An 11,672-nucleotide genomic window follows, 5' to 3' on the forward strand; every position below is an offset into this window, starting at 1 on the left:
AGCGTTTCAGACCTGTTTTTTGGGTGAGTTTGAAATGCAATCTTATGGCATTTAGTGCAAAAAGGTGCCAGGATGCGATTCTCGCCAGTAAGTGGGGGGAGGGGAAGGTGGGGAGTGGAGCCACTGCTGCCATTGTGCATTGGCGATGGAGGGAGTGAATGTGGCAGATAGGGTGCCAATCAAGTGGGCTGCTTTTTCCTGGATGGTGTCGAGCTTCTTGAGTGTTGTTGGAGCTGCACCCATCCAGGCAAGTAGGAAGTATTCCAACAAACTCCTGACTTCTGCCTTGTAGATGGTGGACAGGCTCTGGGGAAACAGGAGGTGAGTTACTTGCTGCGGTTTTCCCAACCTCGAACCTGCTCTTGAAGCCATAGTATTTCTATGGATGTCCACCTAAGTTTCTGGTCAATGGTAACCCCCAGCGTGTTAATGGCGGGGGATTCAGTGGTGATATTGCCACTGAATGCTACAGGGAAATTATTACTCTCTCTTGTTGGAATTGCTAATTGTTTGGTATTTGCATTGCATGACTACTATTTGCCAGTTCAAGCCTGGATGTTGTTCAGATCTTCCTGTATTCAGGCACGGACTGTTTGAGGAATTGCAAATTGGACTAACATTGTACAATCAAGAACAAACAAAGACCAACACAGCACAGGAAACAGGCCCTACAAGCCCGCCCTGCCCATTTTAACACCCAGTGAGTGCCTCATTCCAATCCTCCTTCTACCTACGACTTTTGTCTACGCCTCTTTTTTTTCATTCAGGCTGTTCCCCCTCCTTTTGGGGAGCTGCCCCTTTTACTTTTGTCCCTGAGTTAATTTGAGTTGGTTTGTTTGCTTTGCCCTAAAAGAGGCAGAGAGTTTGTGTGGAGGATTCTCCTGCAGAATTGTTGAGTTCGAACCAGAAGGAGGGAGGGAAGGAGGAGGAGCCATCGCCTACCTGCTGTTCGGCTGCTGGAGGGTGCTCCCTCCCTGGGGGGAGAGAGGGAGAGACACACAGAGAGTTTCTTTTTACCAACTACAGGAGGGAGGAAGGAGTGAAGTCCCCCCACCCACTGCTGCTGCCCCCAATGCAGGCACCCCCCCCCCATTCCTCCTGACTGGGGCACTGGCCCTCCTCAGTGCCCTGTCCCTCATCCTCCCTCCTGCTCTTCCAACCTCCTCTCTCCCTCTCTAACTCCCGGGAGAGCGCACCTGACCCCCCCACCCTATCCCACCCTCCCTCATTCCCTCTCTGACCCCACCCTGACACCTGGGCAGAGAGGGTCTTCACCCATTCCCCCCTCCAACCCACCCCTTCCTGTCCTTCCCCACCCCCCCCCTCCCCACTTTCCACCCCCCACCCGGAAACAATGAGGGAGAATTGGAGCTGATTGAAGAGGCGGAATCGCTTCCCGAGTATCCCGTGGGACAGGGAGCCTCTGCAATGGGATTGCAGCTGGATTCCCGGCTAGAAAACGGGCTGGTGTTTGCGGGAAGTGATTGTCCTGATTCACTGGCCGGGATGGGAGCTTGGCTGCTTTCTTGGGCTCTCTGCTTCCTGGCCGCCTCCTCACTCTCAGGCCAGCCGCTACTCCTGGGGAGGGATGATGTTTGTGTCCCAGAGGCAGGCTGGAGATTTGAGTGCGGTCACTCCGGGATCAGCAGCGCTGAGTGTATCCGCCAGGGTTGCTGCTTTGATCCCCGGAGCTCCAGCCCCCATCGCTGTTTCTCCAGTCTGAGAAAGAGCCCAGGTAACAACAAGACTCACCCCCACATCCCCCCAGTCTAGTGGAGACAGAGAGAGGAGAGAATCTAACTGGGAAATGGGGTATTTGTTTCTGCCTCACTGTGTGATGGAGATGGGGAGGAATGGCTATTCGGCATCTGAAGCTTCAAGTGTTAAATTCCTTCAGTGAAATGTTAATGTTCACTCTCTCTAGCCTGTTAGCAATAATGACAAATACACTAAACAGCTGGCTGCTTTAACCCTGTGCTGATCTTTTATTGTGGAATTTATCTCCGGTGAATCTCTCAACTGGACACCTTCTTTATGCGGATAATCCGCCGCCGAGAGCATCGAGGTGACCATCCCACAGGGAGCAGCTTCCCTGCTTGGTGAAGCTGAGGTTTGGGGTGACTGGGAGTTTGGGTGATATTTAGACTCTGTCTGACCCATGTTGCCAATGATACATGGTTCATTCGGTGCTGGTATAATGTTTGCTGCTTCTGGGTGCTGTGATGCTGGCCACCTGCTCACTATTCCTTATTAATGGAAACTAGTGTTTGAAAATTCTCTCCCAGTAAAGAGAAATTAAGTTTAATTACAGATGCCTAGTCACATAACTCACTGGCATTGAAGGAAGGTTGCATTGAGTAACAGGAGCACCAACTGGCTCCAGTATCTATTGAATGGGATTCACTCACTGTTACCTGATCCACTTTGGTATTTGTACTAAAGTAAACTCTCAGTAATTTACTAATGTTTATGGATATTGGTGTTGGGCACAAGTGTCTCATCACCAGGTTCACTAAGTAGATTAGGTCTGTACTTGTTGGAGTTTTGAAGGATGTGGGGCATCTTGTAGAGATGTATAAGATAATGAAGGGGATGGATAGGGTAGAGAGATTCTTCCTGCTTAAAAAGGATAGCAGAACTAGAGGGCACAGCCTCTAGATAAGAGGGGGTGGGGGGGTGGTTGTCAGTTCAGATCAGAGTTGAGGAGGAACTTCTTCACTCCAGGGGTGGTGAATCTCTGGAATTCTCAGCCTTTTGAAGTGGTGGAGGCTACCTCGCTAAATATATTCAAAGTCACAAGTAGATAGACAAGAGAATTAAGGGTTATGGGGAGAAAGCAGGAAAGTGGAACTGATCCACTTCAGATCAGCCATGATCTTATTGAATGGTGGGGCAGGCTCGAAGGGCTAGATGGCCTACTCCTGCTCCTATTTGTTCTTATCTGTCTGTTCCTGTTCACAGTTCTCTGTGGGTCTAACTAGGGTTTTGTCCAATGGCAGCACAACATCTGCATCCCTCGAACTCCAGCCCTTTAGATGTTCTGAACTGGACTATTTTCTGTACCTGTTTGTGGTATTTTGGGGAACTGAGCACCTGAACCCCCAAATCTCACTGGTCATCGACAGTTTAACTTTGCCTTAAAAATATGCTGATCGATCCTTTTTGTGAAATGAATAACATCACGCACTTGTTAAAATTTATTTGCTGTAGCTTTGTCCATTTACCTAATCTAACAATACCCTGTTTTGTCTAAATTTGTATATTTTAGCTCTTTATGCCATTATCTAAGAATGGATATCATAAATAAGGCCCTGAGACAATTCCCTGTGGGACACCACTCAGCCCATCCTCCCAGTTTGAGTGCGTGCCCATTACTACAACACTCTGAACCAATTTCTGATCCATTATCAGCGATCTACCTTTTAATTGCATGGGCTCACACCTTGTTAATCTCTTGTGCAGGATTTTATCAAAGACCTTCTGGAAGTCCATATAAATAACGTCTCATCAACTTGCCTCTGTCCACCATCTTTGTCACCTCCATGAAATTGTAGTTGGTCAGGCATGATCTGCGCTTATGAATCCATGCTGACTCTCCTTGGTCCTCTGTTAGCTTCCTTCAGCTGTCTCCCCTTTCTACTGTGAATACAGGAGTAAAATACTCCTTCAGCAAGTCTACCATTTCCCCAGGGTCATTGACATTCCCCACCCTCAGTGGGTCAATAGTGCCTTTAATCAGTCACTTCCTCCTTTCTAACTATAAGATTGCCTCTTATTGTCATTTATGTCCTTTTGCTTGCTACTGATCTGCCCTTGTACTTGTCAAATGATTTAATTTCCATCTCCATTTTTACATAAATGAAGAACAGTGGCTGAGATCTTTCTCCTCTTACCATATCACTTTTTATCAGTAATATCTAAAATGTCTTTGAAACTGAGCTTATTAATAATATTCCATTTATCTAGAGTTTGATGATAACATTATTGTGCTTTGAGTGGTTGGATTGTATTCCTTTGCAGTGTGCACAGCTGACGGTCATTTCATCATCGTGATCTCCAAGAACCTGACCCGTCCTGCCCTCAACCTGTCATCCCTGTATGTGAAAGATGGACAAGAGGCTGAGTGCCAGCCTAAACTAACCACTGGGCAACTTGCGGCCTTCCGCTTTCCAGTCACCTCTTGTGGCTCCAGCAAGCGGGTGAGTATTGAAGGGTCAAGGCATTCTCCCAGTAAGTGAGCCAGCTTCTTATTAAGCAGCCTCTTCATTGCAGGAGGAAGATGGAACCTTGGTCTATGAAACAGATGTCTTGGGCAAGAGGATGATTGAGACTGGGAAGCTGGGCTCAATAACTCGGGACAGCACCTTCGGGTAGGAGGATGGTGGGAGGTGTTGGTATTGGAGGGGATGTGTTACTGAATGAAGCTGCAACTACTTGTGTCTGTCTGCAGCCTGCACGTCCAATGCAAGTACAGAGGGAGGCAAGAGACTGGCTTACAGATCAATGTCACAGTTTACACGGTTTCTCCACCACCTCCTGCTTCAGAAGAAGGGATTCTGAAACTGGAACTGCGAATAGCAAAAGGTAGAGCTGCCCTGGGTAATGGTGAATGGGATTAGTGGGGATGTATCCATCCAGGGAGTGACTGGTTCTTGTGTCTGTGCCTCTCAGATGGTGACTACAGATCATGGTATGTGGACAGTGAGTACCCCATTTGGAGAATCCTTCGGGAGGCAGTGTTTGTGGAGGTTCGTGTCCTGGGTCGCAGTGACCCAACGCTTGTCCTGAGGCTGCATGACTGCTGGGCGACTCCTGTGCCAGCCCCAAACCATGAGGTGCAATGGAGTCTGCTGGTGGATGGGTAAGGAGTGTGAATGGGAGGGCCAATTGTTTTTGGACATTGAAATGACCGGACTGCTTCTTATCTCTGCCCTCACCAAATGGCCATAAACTGGTGCAGAGTTGCCTCTGCTGATCAGTGAGGGTCTTGGACAATTCCAGGGAGGTCACATGGGCTGCACTTGGCCAAATGGATCTGCTCCCTTCAAGAACCCATGTGACCCCTTGCTGACTGGTGTCTGCACCCATGTACCAGCCACAAATGTATTCCAGAAACTAGTCTTTAGCAAGATGAAATAAACATACACTCTCCACTTCTACTTCCATATCCTCTGCAATGACATCTGCAGCACTTTGGTGCCCCCCTGCCCCCCATGGTACATTCTCCAGTTACAGGTCAATGTGTAGCATGTTCTTTCCATTGGGAATCTCTCTTGGTTGTTAACCCCAGTGGTTCTAATGCTCTACAGTCAAACCATTGAATGGCAAATACCATCTGTGGCGAGTAGCTTTAATACATTTCAGCTCTAGTTTCTTGGTCAGAAACATTCCTGACCTCCAGTAATATCCCACATGGAATTCTCCCAGGTTGGAATAATGGAATGAACAAATTGGGAAATCTTTCATTGAAAGAATGCAATCACCTCTGGAACACAACACCATTGGCCCCAAACTAATTTTATTGATATTTAACAGATCAGATACCCCTCCCTGCTCTGACACCATTTGCTGACTGTTCCAGGTGTCCCTATGAGGGTGATGACTATCAGACTCTCCTCCACCCAGTCATGTTTTCTGGCCTGAAGTTCCCAACACATCACAAGCGGTTTGAACTGAAAACATTTGTTTTCTTGGACAGAGAGTCAGAGCAGCCTCTGACCGGACAGGTAAGCAAGAGAAATCCAAGCCAAGCCTCCCTTTCTGCCTGGCTCCTTAACAGCCTGGTTCATCCAGGAACATGAAGATCCCACTAAAATGTCTCCTTTCCATTCTAGGTTTACCTGCACTGCAGTGCTGGGGTCTGCTCACCCTCTGCTCAGGATGACTGTGCACCCAAATGTGTCCCAAGTGAGTTCTTGTTTGATGTCTCCTGAATCAGGATGATGCTTCATTAAGACAGGCAGAGATGATGTTTGAATGGAATATCTGGTTAGTGTGCTGTGACTGGGGGATTCCTCTATCCCTCAGCATCAACAGCTCCTCTATCAAATGGGAGGAGCCTTTCTGAGTGGGTGCTCCAACTGTAGGCCTGTCTGCACCCCTCTGAATGCCCATCATTGCAAACATGGCCCTGCTCTGCCTGAAACAAGGGTGCCACCAAGCCAACCTGACAATCTAGTTATTTGTAGTGAGTTGTATCCAACATGTGGATAGGGATCTAAATGTTCTTTAGGGAACTGTAGTGTCATTATGTCACAAGAATTCTCAAGTGAGAAGTTGAAATATCAAACCCTAAACAAGCCTTGATGTTCCACATCAGTTAGCGCTCAGATGTCACCCTGACACTTGGAATCTAATAGCAATATAGTGAATGTGTTAGCAAGATGACTGATTTCACTAATGCTTGTGCAATGCGGCAGAGCAAGACATCATTTCAGGATTTCTGCACTTGCACTGAAGTTTGATCAGAGTGAGGGTTAGTCTAGGCATTTTTTGGCAAACGCTATGAATGACAATCCATAATATGAAGGGACTGTAGACAATCTGTTCTCATCACTCGAGGATTTTAGAAAATTACTCTGTATTGCGTCTGAACTGTCTGACTTCTCTTCCCAATAGAGAGACGCAGGAGTCCCCGTGACCATGAGGGAACATTAGTGAGTGCTCCTGGCCCCATCATCCTGGAAGATGAGGGGCTTCAGTCCAAGAAACAGCATGAAGCAAGTGGTAAGTGGAGACTTTTCAATAGTCCACCTGTGAGCTCTCTTGAATATAATGTCTTCTAATCTTCCACTAGGTGCTGCTGAATCTCCTGCTTGGCTTGTGCAAGGAGTAGCCATTGGCTTCATGATGGTGTCCCTGTGCCTGCTGGTGGTGATGGTTACAGTGTACATGAAGAGACCAAAAGCTGTTGCTTCTCAGTGTAGAATCTGAACCGAAATAAACTTCAGATGAATGTGTCCTGGGTGTTGTAGAATTGTTTTCAGCTGGCTAAGGAGTGTAGACACTACTTCAAAGCAAGAAGATAGTATCTAATACTTCTCTATCATTGTTTTCATGATTTACTCACCGCCTCTACTGCATCATGCTTGATCCAGGCTTTTCAAATAATATAAACTCTTGTTTGTGGAGCATGCAATCCAGGTGATATGTGAATCTTGGAGCTTCTGGCTCCAGTGGTTGAGCCACCCTTGATCACAAACATTGTATCAGAGGCTGGAACACAACCTTGCTGCAGAATTGGCAATTCACCTGCCCACACCAGTCTTTGAAAGGACTGTCTGCTTAGTACCACTTCTCCCTGCCCCATTCTCTTGTCCACTACCTACCCCCAAGACAATGAGTACCAGGTCCTTGTTTAGGATCTGAAAACCCCCCAATCTTTATTAACATAGCCACAAATGTTGCACAGAAATCCAAGAACATGAATACTTAAACCATTATGGATCAATGACAGATTACTTTTCAGAACATTTTCTCCAATTTGGTAGTTTTCATCAATAGCTTTCTCCAAGTTGAACTTCCTGGGGGAGGAAGAGAGATTAAGATGCATGAGTTATCCATCTTAAGGGATGGATTCCCACACAGTTTCAGAAGTTGCCCTGAAACAATGATGTAGTTCTGGATGGGATGGTCCAACAAGTTTTCCAATCCCTAGTACAATCATCAGAGTGCCCCAGAATATCAAGACAAGTAGCTTCCTGATAATGGAAAAGATCCACTCAATCTCGAAGTGTATTGGTGATCTACTTAAATTACCCTACTAAATTTGTTTTCCTCCAGGCTGTGTAGCTAAACTTCTCATTGAGAAAATTGTGTAAAAACTCTTCCTGTGCTGTTCTTCTGGGTGACTCATCTTTGTTTAAGCCAATGCACAGTTTTTTTTGGGTTTGGTCTCTAACAGCCTCGCGTCTGTGGTAGAATCATTCCTTGTCAATCTGTCATGTCCTTGTTCAGGTCAACATCCTTTCTGTAATGGGGAGTGGGAGGGTTTACAGGTCACCCCCATAAACTTCTAGACTCAAATTGCATTTCACAAAACATTTCTACTTTTGCAAAGAATCTTGGTTGAACTGTACTAGGAAAAATGACACATTAATCCCCTATCAAATGGAGGGAGGTGACAAGTTCCAACTTCTGAGGAAATAGCCTGAAATTCAAGGGGGAGACATATTTCCACTGCACAGAAAACACCTGGGTTTTAGTTTAGCTGTGACATAGACAAAATGCTTAAAAAGCAAACTGGGCATTTTTGCTTTCAGGAATGGCTCATAGATCAGTTTGGGGTAGATTTGATTCAAGGTGATATTTAAATAGAATGAATGAACCATCTTGCTGTATGGTTAATAATCCAATTAGTGTTGCTAGTGAGAATGCACCAGGGCACAATTAACTTCCAAGATTTGGCTGAATTTCCAGATCAGGCAGGGTGTTTGGTCAAGGCAGCCATTGGGAAATGAACAAGGGAGAGGTTGTCCTAAAGATTTTTAGTTGTGGGTGGGGGAAGCTGTGTGCACCTACTCCTTCTGTCTGTAAAGAACATTATTCATGACAACATAGAGTCCACTTATCAACCAATTACAACTTTTATATGGTGTAAATTGTTCCCTCCAATATTATCTGTCCTCAAACAAAGAACAAAATCAGCCTGGGAAACAGGCTCTTCGACCCAACGAACCCGCGCTGCCATTTCAACACCACCAGTTTCCCCTCTCCACCCACGACCCCTGTCTAATGTTTTATGGCCATCTAGATTGAGGGAATCTGATTTAGGCTGATTGGCAGGAATAAATTGTCCCTGACAGCACATCCTCCAACCAAAAGAGAAAATACTGGAAAATCCCAGCATCTGTAAGGAGAGAAAAGAGCTGACGTTGAGTCCAGATGATCCTTTGTCAAAGCTAAAAGGCAGAGAAAGTGGGAGGTATTTGTGCTGCAGGGGACAGAGAATGAAAGATGAGTCATAGCCACAGAAAACAGGGGAAAGGCTGCTAATGGCAGCCCATTAGAGAGAATGGAAGGTGTAAATGGCAAAGAAGCTGAAATAAGGGTAAGCTGTGACAGCTGAAGATGAAAGGAATGTGTGGGAGAGAGGTAAAATTGAGGAGAAACAGGAATTGAAGGGGACAAAATAGAGGGAAAGAGTGGGGGGGGAAAGAGAAATAAAAGGTAGAACAGTAAAAAATGGAAACAAAGGGATTGAAGGATAGAATCTCCTGGTGAGTGCAAGATGAAAAGCTTCATCAGCAATAATCAGAGGAAGAGGAGTAGATATCTGAATACAGGTATACATTCATGTATAAACAATATACTGAAATAGAGTAAAGCAAGGAGCTGATATTGATTTGTATATTAATGGCTTAGACCAAGTACAACTGGACCATGTTTAATTAGTTCTGGGAAGCAGTGTGCTACACGAATCTAGAATGTTCACCAAGCCTATTGGTTACCTGGAGCCCAACAATCCATCTTCATTATTTCCCTGTAGCTCGTGACCCCCTCCCCAGCCCCCTTGTACCCTGGAGGATGGCAAAAGATGTGCCATTCTCGGCACACACACTAGAAGTATTAGCAAAACTAAATGGAGGGAATGTTAGATGTAGATTTTGTTACTTCTAAAATGTTAGCATGTGCTTTCTGTATGCCTGTACTGTGCACAAGGTAAAGTTTATTTATTAGTCACAAGTAAGACTTACCTTAACACTGCAAGTAAGTTACTGTGAAATTCTTTCAGAATGTGGGAGGAAACCCATGCAGACACAGGGAGAACATGCAAACTCCATACAGACAGTGACCTATGCTGGGAATCGAACCCAGGTGCCCAGTGTTGTGAAACAGTAGTGCTAACCACTGGGCCACCCCAAATTTGGAACTAAATTGAAATACTGGAGAAAGTGCAGACTGGACTTTACCAGACTGGAGTTGGCAAACTCAGATCAAGTTCTGAATGTACTCTAGAATTTCCAGAGTTTCTTCATACCCTCCATTTCTTTGCATCATGAACAAATGATGAGGCAAATAATCCTCAGGAATGCTAATTCCCAGGGAAAGTCACTGCCACATCTGTGTGGGTGGTTTGTATTGTCTGAACTTTCAAATATTCCTTAGGTTGGAGATTGTTTGGGAAATTAGTGTGATGTTCATTGGCAAAATATAGGAATACAGGCGATGGGAATCAAACATGTTAAAGGGTTTAAATAAAGGTCAATGTAGCACATCTGCAATTTCAGAAGGTGTTTGGATATAGCAAGACTGATTAAAATAGGCATAAGACAAGGACACATGGAATGTGTAACATGATTCATATGGGCATCACGGCAGCAGGCTGAATCTAGTGGGGTGTAGTGAGCAGTGTTGACGAGGGTACTGAGGAATATATTCAATGATAAAACTAGGTGGGCAGCAAGCTGTGGAGGACAAGTTGTGAGAGTGGGTGGGGAGAATGTACTATCTCCCCTTGATATTCTAACATCAATAAATCAATGAATTCTCCAACATCCTAGGGATCACCAATCAACAAGAAACCTTTACCTCCAATCATCCAACCGTATAAACACCATGGTTACAATAACAGGTTAAAGGCAGAACGCACTATCCAGTGCTTGGATCAGCATCCCATCCACTGCTGCTACTGTGAACTGGAGGAGTGTGGACCATCTACAAGATACGCAGCAGCAGGTCATCAAGGGTCCTTCAATACATTCCAAGACCACTGCCCCTACTGCAGAAGGACAAGGGCAGCAGAAGCATAGGAACACTACAATCTGCAAGTTACCCACCAACTCACACCATCCTGACTTGGAACGACATCACCACTCTCTCAATGTAATTTCAAAATCCTCATACTCCCTCCCCTCCCAACAGCACGGTACTGACACTTGACGGTCTGCAGCTATTCAAAGTTAGTTCACCACTGGACCAATAAACATCTTGCCAGTGTGATGATACTGTGCCTTTAAGAAATGTATTTGTGTCACGTTTCTTGTGCAGGATTTTTTAGCAGTCATTTTTATTATCGGTGTTGCTTTGTCTGTAATCGGCAGCCAACAAGTTGATGCTGCAGAAGTGTAATTGGTCCTAACGACTGGAATGTTCGTTTTAATCTGGGCTAATGCAGATCTGTTAGTATAGTGTTTTACCCTGGGGTTTTTCAGAGCTGTGCTTGGTTACGTTCATTGACAGAAAAAGTTACGTGAGGGCAGAGATGGCCTCATGGAAAAAATAAGTTCAGTTGCCGCTTGGGAGCTGCAGAGAGAAGTAGCTTTCTGTCTCTCTCTCTGGAGTCTGGGTACTGTCGAAAATAGATCTCTGCATCTGATGTTCATTTATATAAACAACATAGGTGACTATGTGAAAGTTAGGAAGAATGTCTATTCAACAGTCAGTGAGTTATTATAATGCCTCCATTTGGAAACCTTGAACCATTCAACGCTAATTTGGAGGATTGGGTCCAACATGTTCAACACCTGAGATACTCCTTCAAAACAATCGAAATAGCGTGGGGAGGAGTAGCCGAGAGTAATTCTGTTCACAGCCTGTGGTGCCCAAAGCAATAAATTGATAAGAAGCTTGACTTCTCCGGATGCCCTGACACTAAAACCTTTGAAGAACTCACAGAAATGTTCAAAAGGTATTATCACCCAAAGCTCTCTGTAACTATGCAGAGATGATGT

The 11,672-nt window shown here is 45.3% G+C and overlaps 1 protein-coding gene across 1 annotated transcript; it reads left to right on the forward strand.

Annotated features, from left to right (window-relative positions):
* The first annotated feature begins 1,353 nt into the window (after positions 1 to 1,353).
* On the forward strand, positions 1,354 to 6,933 carry LOC145358672 (zona pellucida sperm-binding protein 4-like). The gene is made up of 9 exons (XM_080212894.1): positions 1,354 to 1,735; positions 4,021 to 4,199; positions 4,273 to 4,370; positions 4,451 to 4,584; positions 4,672 to 4,861; positions 5,582 to 5,726; positions 5,835 to 5,907; positions 6,619 to 6,726; positions 6,797 to 6,933. Exons 1-9 carry the CDS (start codon positions 1,429 to 1,431, stop codon positions 6,931 to 6,933), a joined length of 1,371 nt encoding a protein of 456 aa, XP_080069020.1. The 5' UTR covers positions 1,354 to 1,428.
* Positions 6,934 to 11,672: the final 4,739 nt, after the last annotated feature.

Source organism: Carcharhinus amblyrhynchos, chromosome 26, assembly GCF_965287045.1.
Source record: "Carcharhinus amblyrhynchos chromosome 26, sCarAmb.v2.hapA, whole genome shotgun sequence".
Taxonomy (NCBI): Eukaryota; Metazoa; Chordata; class Chondrichthyes; order Carcharhiniformes; family Carcharhinidae; genus Carcharhinus; species Carcharhinus amblyrhynchos.